Source organism: Sceloporus occidentalis, unplaced genomic scaffold (genome assembly GCF_023333645.1).
Source record: "Sceloporus occidentalis isolate IW3139 unplaced genomic scaffold, rSceOcc1.0.p SCAF_460, whole genome shotgun sequence".
Lineage (NCBI taxonomy): Eukaryota > Metazoa > Chordata > Lepidosauria > Squamata > Phrynosomatidae > Sceloporus > Sceloporus occidentalis.
The window spans coordinates 194,943-212,557 of NW_028317440.1; the positions used below are offsets into that span (position 1 = coordinate 194,943).

Sequence of the window (17,615 nt, forward strand, 5' to 3'; positions counted from 1 at the left end):
ATGGCCAGGAACCGCAAGGAGAGGAACAGCTGGGGTGAGTGTGAGCGGCCGCCGAGCAGGCAGGGGGTACTCATCTGCCCCAGCCCGGGGCATCTCCCCCACACTCACTGATACAACTAAGCTTATTTACCAAAGGCCAGGGGCTAATGGGAAAGGAGATGGCTACTTGTAGAAACAGCATGAAGCCATTCTATGTTCATTAATACCACAGGGGGACCCAATTAGTGTAGCGCAGTGAGATGTCAGCTGCTGCAGAACCTCTTAGACTGTTCTGAGGACCATTCGCATACTGAGTCACACGCATGATCTGTAGCGTGTAAAGGGCTTATTGATACCAGATCCTTACACAATAACACAGATCACAGGAGATGCGCCCCCCCATCGCCCCGGATACACCCTGCCCTTTATAGAGCCGTCTTTGTCATCAAAGAGCCAATTAACCCCCCATAATGAATCAAGTGCTTTACAGCTGTAGATTTACATGCAGAACAGTATTGCTTATTAGCCTCATAGAGCTCGGTGACTTGAACAGCATTTCATTGGTTGCTATAGCGACTGCGTCACTCTTACCCCTCTCAATACTTAACCCTACTTAGTCACTTATGGTTGCTGCATCTTTCTAGAATGACTTAGACGGCTCTCCGATCTCCGGCACCTGTAGGAAAAATCCGGATCATGAATCGTTATTCCCATTAGTACATTGGAACCATAAACCGCACCTTAATTCCCCATCATCATCTGATGGCCATGTTGCCTCTCTTACCACGACAGCTGATTTGCCCCGAGCTTCCTGCTGCTGGCCACACCTGTAAGGAAAACCATTGTCCGTGGGCACTGCGTGGAGTTCCACTCACTGATTACCTTCCTATAATGCCGATATTCTTCATACAGGAAGGTTTGGGGATAAGGAATGTGCATCCAGATGCCTCCTGCGATTGTTCTTTGTCGCAATCCGAGATGCCAGGTGATCGAGGTGATCACACAGCTTCCGATTGTAATTACGGGGTTAAAAAAAAAATCCATTAAAGCCGCTGCTCTAAAATTGCATGTAGCGCTACAACGCAAGGCCGTTCCCTGATCTCATCCTTATAAATAATGCGTTCTCTTTATAACAAAACGGCCAAAGATGACATCAGAAACCTCGTGGACAAAGCGACAATTTAGTTTTGATGTAACAGGCTCTTGTCTGACACCATTATTATTTTTATTATTATTATTATCTTTTATTTATATAGCGCCAACAATTTACGCAGCGCTTGATACAATACATATATTCAAGGGGTCTGACAAGACGAGAATTGTCAGACTAAGACAAACCGATACATTAGGTGGAGAGAGCTCGGCTCGCAAGCTTACAATCCCGACTGTGAATCTATATAAAGTTATGGAGGAAGATGGTTTGTTTGCAGCATTAAATTAACTTATTAAATAATACCTTTAATCAAGGAGATTTCCGTCAGTGGCTGCGGTCCCAAGATTTCATTTCTACTCCTAAAACATCCTTCTGTTGGGGTTTCTCAGCCTATAGACGGTAGACAGAAAGACTATTAATTGGTTATTATATGTATAAACACCATATGGACAAAAGTATTGGGACACCCTACCATTGCTCCTTGTGAACAGCCTTCCCTGCAAAGGTGGGACCAACGTCATAAAAGCCCCCTTTGGTGTAATGGCCAGATGTCCCAATACTTTAGTTCATATAGTGTATGAATGTACTGTATATGTGCATATATATAAATATACAGTACCATCCTAAAGTTTGGGGTCACTTGGAAATGCCCTTGTGTTTTAAGGAAAAGCACATTTTATCCATTAAAATAACATGACATGGATCAGAAATCCAGCCCAGACGGTGTTAATGTTATAAATTACTATTTTAGCCAGAAACGGCTGATTTTTTTATGAAACGTGTTCATAGGCATACAGAGGCTCTTTATCACTCCCATCACTCCTGTGTTCCAACGGCATGTTGGGTCCATTAATTTACATTCCAATTCTAAAATCTAACAATAATGATTGATTTGGTTTGATTGTGTATAGTGAGTATTCCAAAAGTTCTGGGTTATTCAGACCATGTTGAGTGGTGGACACTTGAGTGGGAACACTTATATGCAGATATGGATGGATTGCTGCGCTCGCCTGCATATTGTTTAATTGTTCCTCCGCCATCATAGTTTCCGCACCTAATTCTTCTCTGATATAGAGCCTTTCCCCACCACAATGCTGAGCGCTGTGTTCCTTGCCACTCAATATCGGCTGTCTAGCCTGGCAGCGTCTCTAAGGATTCTGGTGTTTCTACTTTGCCACAGGTGGATTTTCCGATAGGAACTATGACTGGAGTTCTGAAGATGAGGAATATGAGAAGAAGGCTCATCCAGTGCAGGTCCTTGTTGTCAAGGATGACCACTCGTTCGAGCTGGACGAGGGAGCCTTAAATCGCATCTTACTGTCCGAAGCCGTTAGAGATAAAGAGGTTGTTGCTGTGTCTGTGGCCGGCGCGTTTCGAAAAGGAAAATCATTCCTTATGGACTTCATGCTGCGATACATGTACAAAACGGTACGGGGCATATATCAGCGGGGCAAAGTTTGGGGTGTTAGAAGGGTGCTGAGGAATCAACAGGGGCAATTAAATTCAAATATGCTGTCACATTTTTCCTAAAATTACTTAAAGCCATTAACCCCAACTTAAACTTGTGTATTTTTCTGCATATATTATATAGAGAGGAATTTATAGTTAACAAAAAAACCTGATGTTTTTACCCAATTTGTCACAAATGTGTCATAGTCACAATTCTCATCTGGAAATTAATGAAAAATATAGTATTTATGCCAATTGTCAAACATGATGGATAAAGCTACCTTACGGGAGATTGTATTAAAAAACAACAGTTCTGTGATCTAAGTTACCGATAATAACTCTTTACACTAACACACCTTGTCTTTCTCCACCGCACAATCAATAATGTCAAAAACGCAAATTTTTGCCAAATTGTTTTCATATAAGCATTGCTGAGATCTCTCAGGGTTTTTGCCCCACTCTCGGCATAAAGGGGCAGATTCTTGGGGGGTCACACAGTCATCTGAGCATTCCGATTGGTGCTTCCCTCACTGGTACATTACAACTGAAATACCTGCTTGAATATTGTTACCCCCCTGACAAGTGATGAGTTCCATAAGAACTGTTGTTAGAACACTTTGGTTGCCACCATTAGCAAGTCATTTTTGCCATAAAGCTGGCCATTTTTGCAAATTAATACATAGATTGGCAGAAATAAAAGAACCAATTGGCCCATCTAGTCACTTTTTACTTATTAATTCTTTCCACCTTCTAACTTTAAATCCTCTAAAGCTGGGAAGACTCGTTTTATTTAAAAGAAATCTCCCTTCGCTTTATTTAATATATATTAATATATTGACCAATGAGACTAATTGCTTATTATTAATCAGTCATTTAATTTCTTATGTTTCTATTTTTTTTAAGGAACCTGTTGACTGGCTCGGGGATTATAATGAGCCACTTTCGGGTTTTTCGTGGAGGGGCGGTTCTGAGCGAGAGACCACGGGAATCCAGATCTGGAGTGAAGTCTTCCTGGTGGACAAACCTGAAGGGAATAAGGTACCAATAATCTGCGCCTTTCATCTATAGATAGTGTACAATATCTTACCCAATATATCGGGGTGACTTAACACACGCACCTCTCAAAATAAAATAAATATTCTATTATCTATAGAAAATATATGTGTATAGGGAATACATTATGTTCCCCATCCACATATGTCCACCTTTTACCAGTTATTCCTTTTAATATGCATTTTTCTGCTTGAGCTTATTAGATATGTTACTCATATTGGTAGAATCTCTTGGAATTAAGACGAAAGGTTACCAGATATTTGGTTTACAAATTTGGTGGATCTCCTGTATTTGTACTTATTGGTGTTTCAGATGCAAACCAATTTCTGTATCGTTCCCGTTGACTTTGTTTGTTTTTTTTTTTTTGTTTTCTGATATTAATCAGTTTGAACAAAACTTTAGGAAAAACGTGAAATGTGAATGTCAGTAGTGATGATTTAGTAACAGCTGTTGTACTCCTGTTTGGCCTGCAGGTGGCGGTGTTACTAATGGACACCCAGGGGACATTTGATAGCCAGTCTACCCTAAGAGACTCAGCCACGGTGTTTGCTCTCAGTACCATGATCAGCTCCATACAGGTATGACGACCATAGAAACACTATCAGGGGGGTTTAGGGCTATGTCACCCTGAAAGATAGCTGGCGTCCTCCCTTTAAGTAAGAGGGTAACACATCAGTCAAGCTGTTAACGGTCCTGTATTTGCCAGGACAGTCCATGTACATGTAAGAAGGTGTTGGGCATGGGGCGTTTTGTGATGGTCACATCCCAGGCATGCGGGACCAGGGGTCTCCTGTTCTCTCCGTGTGGAGAGAGAGGGGATGGGGCAAGACTGGAGAGAAGAACCCTCAATGGAGGGAGAAAGGGGCAGTAAGTAGACAGATCCAGGCAGGTAACTGCAATAGTACATCAGATATATCAGTTATGGCCTGGAAATTGCCTCCAGAGAAAACAAGAGCAGGTTCCTTAATTACTAACTATCCTAAAATATTTTTTCGACAACCATGCAAAGGCTATCAACCTCCAGCCAGAGGGCAAACAACAGACAATCGCTCAAATTAAATGCATGGGTCTGGAGGATAATATACATTATATTTATAGCCCACGTGACCAGATGGTGGAAAGGGGCAATTCCCTGGTCAGATTGGAATACTTGCAAAGCCATGTAGGTCCTTGTTTCAAATACAGAGAAGGTGATCGGAGCTTATATTACACGCATGAACCGAGCTGCATCTGTGTGACGCAGAACACATCTACCATTACTGTAGAGAAAAATGCTGCTATACAAGGAACAAAAGACTGTGTTTAGTGGCTGAGTGGTGTTTGGTAGCTGAGGTTAGACATTTGGGTCAACCCCAGAGAGTTTCTCCTGCGTAGTACATCCGTGAGATGGCTTGTGAAAATATAACTGCATTATGCGGGGCTAACACGACAGAAACATGCCAAAGCTGTCAGTTTATGGTAAAATTGGTGAAGTTAAATTTGCCCACAACTCACTAAATCCCAAGACCTATGGGCTCTCTACCTATCTCTGCTTCCTTGGAAAGGTCGAGGCTTCTGTCTGTCACTATTGAAATAACGTAAAAACGAGTATAAAATGGTATATATAGTAATAGTAAATAGTTCAATAATAATCACAATCCAGTTACCTGCTTCTAACTTTCTTTTCTATAATAAAGGTGTATAATTTGTCCCAGAATGTGCAAGAGGATGACCTGCAGCACTTACAGGTAATCAACCAAGATAAAAATGAATACTGCAAACTCGTTGGTACCTTCAGAATCTAGCCTTCTGTCCGCAAGGGCCTAGTGTAGAGGAGGTCCACAAATAAAGGGACAGATCTCTTTAAAACACTTCCTTTTACTTTGGCAAATTAGCCTATGTATAAGTTCATATATGAACTATACAAGAAATATAAAAAAATAATATTCAATTTTTTTATGAATTGTTTGCAATGATATAAAACAGCTTCATAATGTGCATCAAAATTAAAAAAGTATAAGGTGTAACATTTTACAGAATGGTTTATTATTTACACTTAATAATTTCAAAACTAAAATAAAACTTTAATATCATTTGAAACTTTGTGGTTTTGGTCCCCGCAAGTGTATTTATTTCTTTTATGATCAGGCTAGGTTTATTTTTAAGGGTACTTCGTGGGTTTGAGTCTTTGCACCCCCTACAATATAAGACGATAAGGGTCTTGACTATGAACTCACATACCCTATGTTTTCTCTCCCAATCCAGCTGTTCACAGAGTATGGCAGGCTGGCCATGGAAGAGACCTTCCTAAAACCGTTCCAGGTAATTAATGCCGGCGATATTTGTAACATATTCCCACTAGGCAGCAGATGTATGGAGTTTTACATAGCTTTAGAATAACAGCATGATTTGGTAGGTGGAGTACTGCATCCAATACAAAGCAGTGTATTAGCAATTGTAATCCCTGTTTTAGCCAGCAGATGGCAGTATTCTATGCTAATAATCAATGGAACATCAGCTGTATTGGATACTCTTGTGTTAAGCTGGATCTGGTGCCTAAAACAAATATCGCGCTAATGATGATAACCATATTGGCATTTCTTTAAGTAGGTACGACAAATCAGGTCTTATTTATGAAGAACAATCCTGGGGCAAAGTTCTAAACGTGTAGCAGTCACCATGGAAAACCAGTGGATCATGACGGCTATCGGTCTAGCGTTTTGCTGTAAAATTGCTTGGTGCAAATATGAGTCATTGTGATGAACGTCTGTATTTTATCAGAATAATTAATTCCTTGCGTATGTTGTGATACAGAAATGAACCAGTGTGTTTATTTTTGAGAGTTCTGCACAAGCAAATTGGGCCCATGAGCAATGTTCCCTCTAATTTTTCTTAGGTGGTGTGCGCAGAAAATTTCTCTTTTGCAAAAATTTTCCCAGAGCCAAAATTTTGTGCGCACAATATGCTTCTGCAAATGTTAAATTTAAATTGTTATTCTATATTTTTGGTATAGCTCGCTCATGGTTAATAACACTACATTATAGTGTGATAATGTAGTATTAGTTACACAACAGTATTACTTACTGTAAGGTGAAATTCTCACTGCATAAGTAAATTATGAGCGAATCACGAGCAGAGGCTCCAGGCCGCATAAAGGATAAAAAAAAATTGGGAAAAACTGTTGTCCGCAGGGGCGTACCTAGAGTATTTGGCACCTGGGGCGGATCCTGTACGTGGGACCCCCACACACACACTTTAAAACTGCATAGCTTCTATCATTAGGCAAACATTGACAGGGGTACAGCATAACTGTTATTATTTACTAAGGCAGACATTGACGGTGGTACAACATAACACCTATCACTATATACTGAGGCAGACATTGACGGTGGTACAGCATAACTGCTAACGTTATATAGTGAGGCAAACATTGACAGTGGTACAGCATAACTGCTATCACTATATACTGAGGCAAACATTGACAGTGGTAAAGCATAACTGCTATCATTATATACTGAGGCAAACACTGACAGTGGTACAGCAGAACATCTATCACTATATACTGAGACACGCACTGACAGTGGTACAGCATAACACCTATCACTATATACAGAGGCACACATTGACCGTGGTACAACATAACACCTATCACTATACATTGAGCCAGACATTGACAATAATGCAGCATAACCCCAATCACTAATACTAAGCCAAACATTGATGTGGTGTAGGCCTACCACTTTAGTGTCTGGCCTAGTGTATATATATATATATATATATATATATATATATATATATGGGTGCACCGAAATGAAAATTCTGGCGAAATGAAAATTTAGCATTCACTTGACCCCCCCACACCTTGAAAAACGAAAAAAAAAACCACTTATTAAAAGTAACACACCAAAATTAGACAAAAAAAAAATCAATAACAATATATATATATATGATTAACAGCAATCCCACTCCTATCATGCCCAGGTTCTAGCATGTACTGGTTGCTTGGGCATGATAGGAGTGGGATTGCTGTTAGCAATCATATATATATATATATATATATATATTAATATTGTTATCGAATTGTTCTGTCCAATTTTGGTGTGCTACTTACTTTTAATAAAGGTGTGGTTAACACACCAAAATTGAACAAAAAAATATATAATTGCTAACATCAATCCTATCATGCTCAGGCAGCCAGTACAAGCTGGAACCTGAGCATGATAGGAATATGATTACAGCCTCCCTATGTCATGCTACCCCCCCCACACTTACACATCCATGCTATCACACACACACTCATTCACAAACATTCAGTTTAAACTACAGCATAACACCCATCACTCTCACACACTTACTAATTCACTCTCACAGAATGTTTTCCTACTTGTCACTTTTCCTCCTCTTCGTTCTTCCCTCTTCTGTGTCCTCTCCTTCCTTTGCAGTGGGCGTGGCTTCAGTGCTGTGCGCCGGGATATGACAACAAATCCCGACGCACAGCATCAGTTACCGCGTGCATCGAAAGGGAGCGGGATCGGAGGTCTGCATTAACAGACCTCCAGCTCCCTTGATTTTTTTTAAAGACGGTTAGAGGGGGATCCTTGATCTCCCCAACCGAGCTTGCTCCTCTAGCGGCGGACATTACTGTCCACCTCTGGAGGGGTGCCGTGCACACAACCAGTAGCGGACCGCTCCTCCTTCGGTACGCTACTGGTTGTGCGCACAATTTTTGTTCGTGTGCGCTCCCTCTGAAAGCTATGGGCGCGCACAGCTTAGAGGGAACACTGCCCATGAGTAGAGCGCAATTTGGGGGGCCCAGACTACTCCTACACAGTCATTAATCTTAGGGCAATGTCAGCTTAGCCCTTGCTACAGAAATGTTGCTGGAGCTGCTGGAGCGGTCATGGCCCCCATTAGGCTGTTCCTGGAACCAGCATCTCTCTCTCTGGGTCTTTAATCATGAATAATATGTTTTGCTTTACTTAGTGATTATCTGAACATGTGATTCACCGGACGTATAGATCAATGTATGACCTCCCCTACTAGCTATTAATGAGTTAACATAACTATCAGTGTTTTACTCCTCGGCACCCAGAAGACGCCCGTTCTGTCTCTAGCAGATGATGTTGCATCCTTCCGTGTGACCCTGTTTATCCTATAGGTTTATTTTAATGTACAATAAAGAGGATCTATTTTTGGGATTTCCTGAACATCAGCAGTGGGGGTTTGTTTTGTTGACAGCCGAGGGGAAAAAAATAACAGAGGGTTCTTTCTGCTATATATCAAATGGGGAATTCATTGATTATTGTATGCCATTTCTGTAAGTCCTCATTCAGCACAGTAAACACGCAAACTGCGGATCAGAGCTTCTCTCCGTAAACATTCTGGAGACCAATGCCTTCTGCTGACTCCATGCTCTCGAGCAGACTTTGACATTGTTGCTCTATGGCCAGATTCCCGTCACTGGGATAGAAGGACTCCAGCTGTACTCTCCTTACCCTGGCCAAAGAAAACAACACATTATTAAGTTCAGCCGTTGCCTACGGCTCACTCGCTTCCTCTCCATAGTGAATAGTTGGGTGGCTGTAAAGCGCTACGTCTAATTGGATTGCAGACTGTGTGTTGCGCTTCGATCTTTGCAGATCTGGCACCATTCAACTCAGAGGGCAAGTCCATGTAAAAAAGCAGCACAATGCGCATAGCCCAGTCCTGTCCGTAAAAAACGTAGAAAAAAAAATACAAAATCATTGTAGGAGCACAGAAAGCATCAAGTCAGGATGTAAATGCTGCCTTGTTACCCTAAACGTCCTGGTGGCTGGGTGTGGAATTGCAAGTAAAATGCACAGAAAAGCCCGAAATCCATGGCGGAGCAAGACAGGGGGAGTTGTCCCCTTTCCCAGTCCTTCTCCAGCTTGGTGATTGCTAATTAATGTTTTTTAATTAAAACCGCTGGTCTGTTCTTTCAAACAGCCTCTTCCCTGCTTCCACTAACAAAAGTCCCTCAAAGTTTTGCCGTCAGCGGATTTAAAAAAAATTATATATCAAATTAACCCGCCGCTTGTCCGCATCTACCCCATCCTGGGAGGCCTGGAGAATTTCTTCATACTCTGTTTGGACATTTGTCATGTATTCTTCACTAATTCCTGGCAAAAAGAGGGCAAATAGCTAGAAGGAAATTACGATGTCACCAATCTGTTTTATTTATGTAAAGGAGGATTAGGATGTGCAGGAGATGGTCAGCGTCACACCGAGCTGCATGTTTCTCATTACGAGTTGATCTGGAAATCTTCCCAGACTAGTTTCTTGCATATGCTCAGCTGCAAAACGTCTCTAAAAATACTTAGCTGGGCATAAAATTCAAGAGGAAGCTCTTTAGTTAGATAAATGTAACTTTTTACAAACAACTAGAGGTTCTCTGCATTCTTCTCATTGCTGTGAATATATTCACTAACAAGCAAGTCCAATCCAGCCCCGGTGCTTTACTTCTGGTGGCCGACTGATGACCTCCGAGCGGCCGTCAGCTGGGAACGCACCAACGCACAATCATACCAGCCGCTCGCATAACGTGTGGACCGGGGATATCCAGCCGCTGGACGCACGCTGTAGCACCTGAGATGCCTCTAGAGTTGGTGTGCCAGGTGGCCAGTCCAGGCCTGGTTCTAGCTATAGAGTTAATTCAAAGTCCCTTTAAAGAAAGACCAATCAACAACAATCAGCAAGTTAACGACAGGGGAGAGATAACTTAGTGGGGTGGATAAATATACAGCCCCTGAGAACAGGACGGAACATTGCTGCTCCCATATTTTATGATGAGGGGTTCTAATACATCTATGTATTGCTTATTTAAATCTGAGAACATAATCACGAGTCACGTGTGATGTCACGCACTGATGGTAATAATGATCTCATTATTAAATGTTGTGCCTATTTTCTTTTCCAGTCCCTGAATTTTCTTGTTCGTGACTGGAGTTTCCCATACGAATTCCCTTATGGAGCTGATGGAGGTGCCAAGTTCTTGGAGAAGCGTCTTAAGGTTTGTGGATTCTGACTACATAAGGTAGAAAATGTGTGTGTGCGTAACACAGCCAAAGCTACACATATACCTTAAATAAGTAAACAAGGGAATGAACTTCCACAAGTCCACGTCTACGGGAAGACGTTTACTCCTTATATTTGACAATCCCCAGCCGAGATATTGGTCGACAATACCAAACTTACAAACCCTTTGAGTGATCAGAAATGTAAATATAAGTTATATATATATATATATATATATATATATATATTAAACTTATATTTAATTTACAAAACGCTAGACCTATATATTATATATTATATATATATTAGCAAAATAACAGTGTTTGGGGGTTTCCAAAGTGCGGCAAACCATCAGAAGACCAATAGTCAGAACTATTTTGGGATTCCCTATGACCCGCTCAGACTTACCACACCTTTTCTGTTGGAAGCTATTGGGACCACATTCTCTATTTGTAATGTCCCTGCATTATGGACCTGAGATATGACATCATACCTTGTGCACTCAGACAGTGATGGCTCCTTGCTCCAACATTAGGTCATCAGTGAAAGGTGCGGGGGGGGGGGGGCTTGAAGCCTCTGTACCCCTTAGGTATGGGTTAAGCTCCAAAGGACGTTGCTGCTTTAATGCCTCGTTGAAGACTTCGGGTCTTCTATACAGTTGGCCACTGCTTTAAAGTAGCAGCCATCACTACGGCACAGATCCATATCAATGTTTGAGAGAACTATTAATTGTTCCTTTGTGTAATATTTTGGTCGGGTTGTTTCAGGTCTCGGAGAACCAGCATGAAGAGCTGCAGAATGTAAGAAAACACATCCATTCCTGTTTTACAAACATCTCCTGCTTTCTCCTGCCCCATCCGGGGCTCACCGTGGCTACCAATCCAAACTTTGATGGGAAACTTAAAGGTTTGTCATTTTAAAAGTAAATAGCTGTCACCGTCTAACGCCATCATGGCCACTTCTTTCCCGTGTAGATCTAATGTAGATCGCCCTTGACGGAGTCATTCCCACGTAACGTTTCTGTTGGTATTTTTATAACACACTCTTGGAAGCCGTTGCAAGTGCGGAGGTTTTATTGTCGTTTCGATTGGTTGACGGGAGCATCATATAAGTTCGGCGCCTGGCTTCCCGAGGCTGATTCGAAGGCCGGTTTGGGAGTTGGTTATACAGACACTCCGCGTTGTTTACACGGCATTGACAAAAACCTAGTTTTAGCTCGTTTTGTTCCATTAAATGTAATTCTTGTCAGTCAAGTGGTCAATTCCCTGCTGATTCTTTATGGCAATGAAGTCTGTTCTTCCATAGACTTTGATTAGTCAAGAGTGTCCGACTAGGCAATTAAGACTGAAGAATTCTACTAATAACCACAGAACACATTTAAACACAATAAACACTGTGTTTTATTATAATTATTGTTTTATATAGCGCCATCATATTCCATAGCGCTGTACAATGGGTAGACAGGACATAACAAGTAGTACATAAGATAACAATTTGACTCACAGAAACAACAGGTGAGGAGGGCCCTGTAACGAGCTTACAATCTAGCTGAAAACATATTATGCAAAAAGAAAAACTGTTTTAAAAGAAAATAGCACTATATGGGATAGACATAGGTCTATCCCCACTGCTGGTCTTAGCACCAGGCAGTGCCCTCGTGCATACTGAGGTACAGGACAGATAGATAGACAATAGATATATAGATTGTCAGTGTAACTGTATAGTGTTACAATGTGTGTGTGTGCTTGAGGGCATGACCGTGTACCGGGTTAGAGTGAAAAGGTGTGTGTGTCAATGTACAGTGTTTAAATGTGTTTGTGTGGAGTTGTCAGGGTATGGTGTTAGAGTGAGTGTGTGCTAATGTACAGTGTATGGTGTTAGAACAAGTGTGTGTTAGAACAGTGACATGTAGAGCACCGAAGAAGCCGTACAGAGTAGGGGCAGAGCAGTTATTTCCCGTGCCTGGGTGTGACGCACCGCGTGGCTCATCTGCTCCATACTCTGAACAGCTTCTTCACCGTTTGATTCTGCTCTGCCTTAAAAATATTGCTATCTTTGTAAAATAATGGGGGGGGGGGCAAGTGAATATTCTTGCCTGGGATGCCACTTGCTCTGGGATAGCCAAAGCTATTCTGAGTCTAAGACGAGCCCGATGACTGATAAATGTTTGAGTCTTTACATCAGGAAAAAAAAACAGGAAGACCATATAGGCTGAATGGTTTGTATGTGCTGTCACATTCAGTGTCTCCGTGTTAAGCTTAGTAATTACGTTACGTATTACAACCATTGCTTTTTACAAGTTTTTCTTTTCTTTTTTCCCCCCATTTCAGAAATTGATGAAGAATTTATAAAGAACCTAAAAGTGTTTATCCCTTGGCTTCTGAGCCCAGAACATCTCGATGTTAAAGAAATCAACGGGAATAAGATAACTTGCCGAGGGCTGGTGGAGTACTTCAAGGTATTTACACTTGCCGAGTTTTCAGATTAAGCGTTGCTACCGCTTTCTAGATGAAACCACTGGATTTACCTGGAAACATGCCCTGTAAAATACCATTTAGCCGACATGTTGCTTACGTTTCAAGGTCCTGATTTGGTTTTCAAATCCGAATCAGCAACAGTCTAAAGATTAATTTAAAAAAAAAATTTAAATCTAGTATTTTTCAAATATATATATATATAAGCAATTAATCCCCTATACAACCAAAATCGTAATTTTTTTTCTCACTTCTGAACAGATGGTTACTAAAAGCTGCATTAGATCACAATTGGCAGCCCCCATATTGTGCGTAGATCACCTGATTCCGGCCTTACTGCCAAAGGCACAGAAAGAGAGGCTAGCGGCATTATCATCTGTTTGTTATTATTCAAGCAATGGTTGATATAGGAATAAACGTCCTGTATTCACTTCTAAACAGGCGCCAAAAAGGCAACACCTCTCGGGAAAGTATCCCATAATCCGCCAGAGAGGTCCACCCTGGAATACGTAATCTTGTTTTTAATTTATAAAATGTGCGCGGTGTCGGCTGGTTAGATAATAGTGGCCCATAATAACTAAGCAGTGCTAAAGAACATGTAATACGTTGGTCATCAGCAGGGACTTTCTTTAAAGCGTCATGACATGAGCGCGGATTCTGCGACCTCAAAATATACATTTTCATTAGATCTTTTTTATTTTATATGTTAATACTTAACTTTGTAAGACTTAACAAGGTCCTTTTATGAAATAATGTTGTTTATCCCGGTGCTATGATTAGCAGCAGTGCATATGGACGACAGCGTGTGTGCGTGCGTGCGTACGTACGTGTGTGTGTGTACGTCTTGTTTGCTTTCTAACACGTGTTTTATTGAATCAACAGGCCTACATAAAGATTTATCAAGGAGAAGAATTACCACATCCAAAGTCAATGCTGCAGGTACAGCTGGCTCATTTCCTTTAGCTCAGAACACATTTTGCCCCCCCCCCCCCCATGGTTTGTTAAACAGCCACAAACGGCTTGATTCTAAATTGCTGGGAAACATGAAAAACTCCAATAACTATTCGGTATCATTGGCTGATTTGGGAAGGGATTAGCAGGATTAGAAACAAAAGCATTTCTGTCAGGGTGACACATTATATAAGATACGGTTATCAAATTAATAAAACATGATTTTAGTTTGGGCTTGACTGGGATATAAAATAATTGACTTGGATTTTTCCACCGTGACTATTTTATGAAGCCCAGGCCAGATGTCCATCTGACAATCTGTGTGTCTAAGAGGTTTGCCTAGGATTTGTTTCTCATAAAATCTGTGTTCATTCTTTGAAGGGTAACTGTTGCACCCCGCATTAGACCCCAATCCTAATTCAACGGCTTTATAGACCCCTAACATGAGAGGCTCGTGCGCAGTTTGCTGAAACAATGCTGATAGAACCCGGGAAGCTTGGAACAACGTCCTACTTCAACGGACAGCGGGATTCCCAGTACAATCATACCCGAGGGATCATGGGAAATTGGGGAAAATTTCTATGAAACACCCTAACTATAAACGTGATGCTGGAAAATATAAATCTGAATCAGTTAAAACCATAGCATTCCATTCAAACGGTAATAGTGATGGGTGCTGTCCTTGCTTTCCTTTAAGGCTACTGCTGAAGCCAACAATCTTGCCGCTGTAGCAACCGCAAAAGACTTGTACCATAAGAAAATGGAAGAGGTAAGAAATCGGGTGCTACACAAATACCAAGTATAAGAACGTTATACTAGCAGCTATACAATGTAAAATTACTGACCACTATACACGATAACTGCGATTTATTTTAATGGGTCTGCTTGTTCGTAGAAAAACAGGTAGTCACATCTGGCAAAACCATTTGTGCTTCATGTTCTATGAAGTTGTTGGTCGCTTTTCTTATGGACCAAAACCCATTTTTGTATTCCAGCCGTTTAGTATACATGGCGGGTGGACATTCTATGCAGCAAATAACTCCTAGGGGATTGGGTTACCGCTAGCGAACATTTCCTATTTGAGTTACCATACAAACACCAGACTCGCATCCTCTGTACTCGCAGGTGTGTGGTGGCGACAGACCGTTTCTGGCCCCGACCGACCTACAGCATAAACACCAGGAGCTAAAGGAAGAATCCGTGAAGCTGTTTCGCGGGGTAAAGAAAATGGGTGGAGAAGAATTCAGCCGCCGCTATCTACAGCAGCTGGAGAACGAGATAGACGACCTTTATGTCCAATACATAAAGCACAACGACAGCAAGAACATATTTCACGCCGCTCGCACGCCCGCTACTCTGTTTGTGGTGATATTTATCACTTACGTGTTGGCGGCCGTCACGGGGTTCATCGGACTGGACATTATCGCCAGTCTATGCAACATGATAATGGGACTGACGCTAATCACCCTGTGCACGTGGGCTTATATCAGATACTCTGGGGAATATAGAGAGCTGGGGGCAGTTATAGATCAAGTGGCTGCAGCTCTGTGGGACCAGGTAAGTCGCATTTCGACTTTTCCATAATGACCATCATTCTCATTAAACATCGCGGTGCCAGTAATAAGGCTGTATTCTACCTCCCAAAAGGATTTTCACCGATTTTCCATTTAAAAAGTTAGTACTAAAAACAGCCAAATTACAGTTAAACTTACAAGGCTCCCCAGTAGTTTAGGCTTTCAGGACATCTCCACATAACCTTTTGTCTTTGAAGGGTGCTGGGCACAGGTGGATGTGTAACGGGGGAAAAAATCTGAACTTCTCGGAGATACTCGGTCACGTCAGGATTTTGATAACTTCTCACCGATACAATTACTAGTAATCAGCCTTCTTGCAATATAAATCAGGGGAGGGGGGGTTATATTGCAATGCATTCCAGCGATAGAACAAAGGAAGAATGTTAGTCTTTTGCTTACATAGAGAAGATACTGTGCCCCATTTACTGTTCTTTTTCTGTCTAAATCCCCCCCCCGATGCTCCGTATAGAGCAAACCAGTAGGTCTGTGCCCGTGGAGCTCATGTCGTATCGGCTCAGTGTGTTTGCCAAGTCAGCAGAACGCTACCATTTACTGTGGAAGGCAACATAGCCCCCTGAATCCCCTCTGGCACGGAGCGGGATGCCGTAAGGGTTACGTTTATGTACAATGTTACATTGTACCTGTCTCATATTATTAACGATTACGTTTGTTTACTTTAATTGGCAGGATATCCACATTTTTATCAAAATAGTGTTGGTCTGTATACTGTGGTTAAGCTCCGCTTTTCAGGCCTCAAAACATTCCCTCGATATTTGCAGGTCGCTAGTTCATATTTCTCATATAGGAAATTATAAACACTTTACACAAAAAAAAAATGTAATTGTTCATGTCATTTTTATAGAAAAATGTGTGTAAATATAACAAAAATAACTCACTTTTCCTCTTTTTATAACTTTTTCTGCTTAAAAAGGGAAGCACCAATGAGGTAAGTTAATATATAAAAAACACTAACAATATTTAGGTTAATACAAACAAAACAAAAACCTACCATCGCCTAAGCTTCATGTTTTGTGAATCCTTTTTTAATGAGTTAAGTGTTTGTATTCCATTTATTGCTATCATACTATATTCAGAATGTAGAAATTAGTTATTTTAAAGTGTTACTCAAACTACGTCAGGATAGATAATCATATTTTCCTGCTTTTTGTCTCTGAGGTTTATTTACTTTAGTGGAAGTTTGGAGGAGAGTTAGTGTTTTGGCATATTGGGGTTTATTCACTAAAAACAGGACTTTACAGGAGAGTTGTGGTTACTATACATTATGAAGAGCCTTGTATAATGTATCATTAAATCAATTAGGTTTCTGGACAGTCTCCTCTTCCATTGAAGTGTGCATTATGCAGGCAACGTTCGGCCCTTTTTACTGTATTAATAATAGCAATGTGCGATTAGCTTTTAACACGCCTCGTGTTTATATTTTTCAGGCTCTATACAAACTATACAGCGCGGCGGCCACTCACAGACACTTGTACCATCACGCGTTCCCCGCACCCCAGACAGACTCTGCCGACGAGACAGAAAGGAAAAACATGTAAACCCCCGAGTAGGAACGAGACTCTCTGCTTAACGGTTACTAGACCCTTCAGGGGGCTGGAAAAAAAAAGTTAACAAAATAAAATAAATGCATGTACGTTGATGTACACTGATCATTAAGCATTGCATTATATATATATATTTAAAGTAAATTATGGAACAAACATGTTCACTCAGAAGGTTTAGCTCTTGTGCACACAGTGCATTCTCCTTCCACGTACCTGGGTACGCAAGAAAGCGAACAATGTGTTGGCGTTATGCGATCCGCGCTCCGACGGCTTTATGATGGAATAAAAAAAAAAAAAGCATATTTGACTTACCATTTGTATAGGCAATGCAAAGTATGCTAAGTATATCTGTTTATTACATTCCATTTATTACGGTCGTTTACAAGGGTTAATCCCATGAGACTGT

General features: G+C 41.2%; 1 protein-coding gene across 2 annotated transcripts; it reads left to right on the forward strand.

Annotated features, from left to right (window-relative positions):
* LOC149271765 (atlastin-1-like) lies at nt 1-17,203 on the forward strand. Of its 2 annotated transcripts, XM_089507129.1 has the most exons (14): nt 1-34; nt 2,313-2,560; nt 3,485-3,619; nt 4,108-4,212; nt 5,311-5,361; nt 5,879-5,935; nt 10,551-10,643; nt 11,416-11,554; nt 12,979-13,106; nt 14,005-14,061; nt 14,771-14,842; nt 15,199-15,630; nt 16,579-16,593; nt 17,093-17,203. In XM_089507129.1, the coding sequence occupies exons 1-14, from the start codon at nt 1-3 to the stop codon at nt 17,201-17,203; spliced, it is 1,677 nt and encodes a 558-aa protein (XP_089363255.1). The 2 variants fall into 2 exon arrangements, with proteins under 2 accessions (XP_089363255.1, XP_089363256.1); XM_089507130.1 differs by lacking the exon at nt 16,579-16,593.
* The last annotated feature ends 412 nt before the right edge of the window (nt 17,204-17,615 follow it).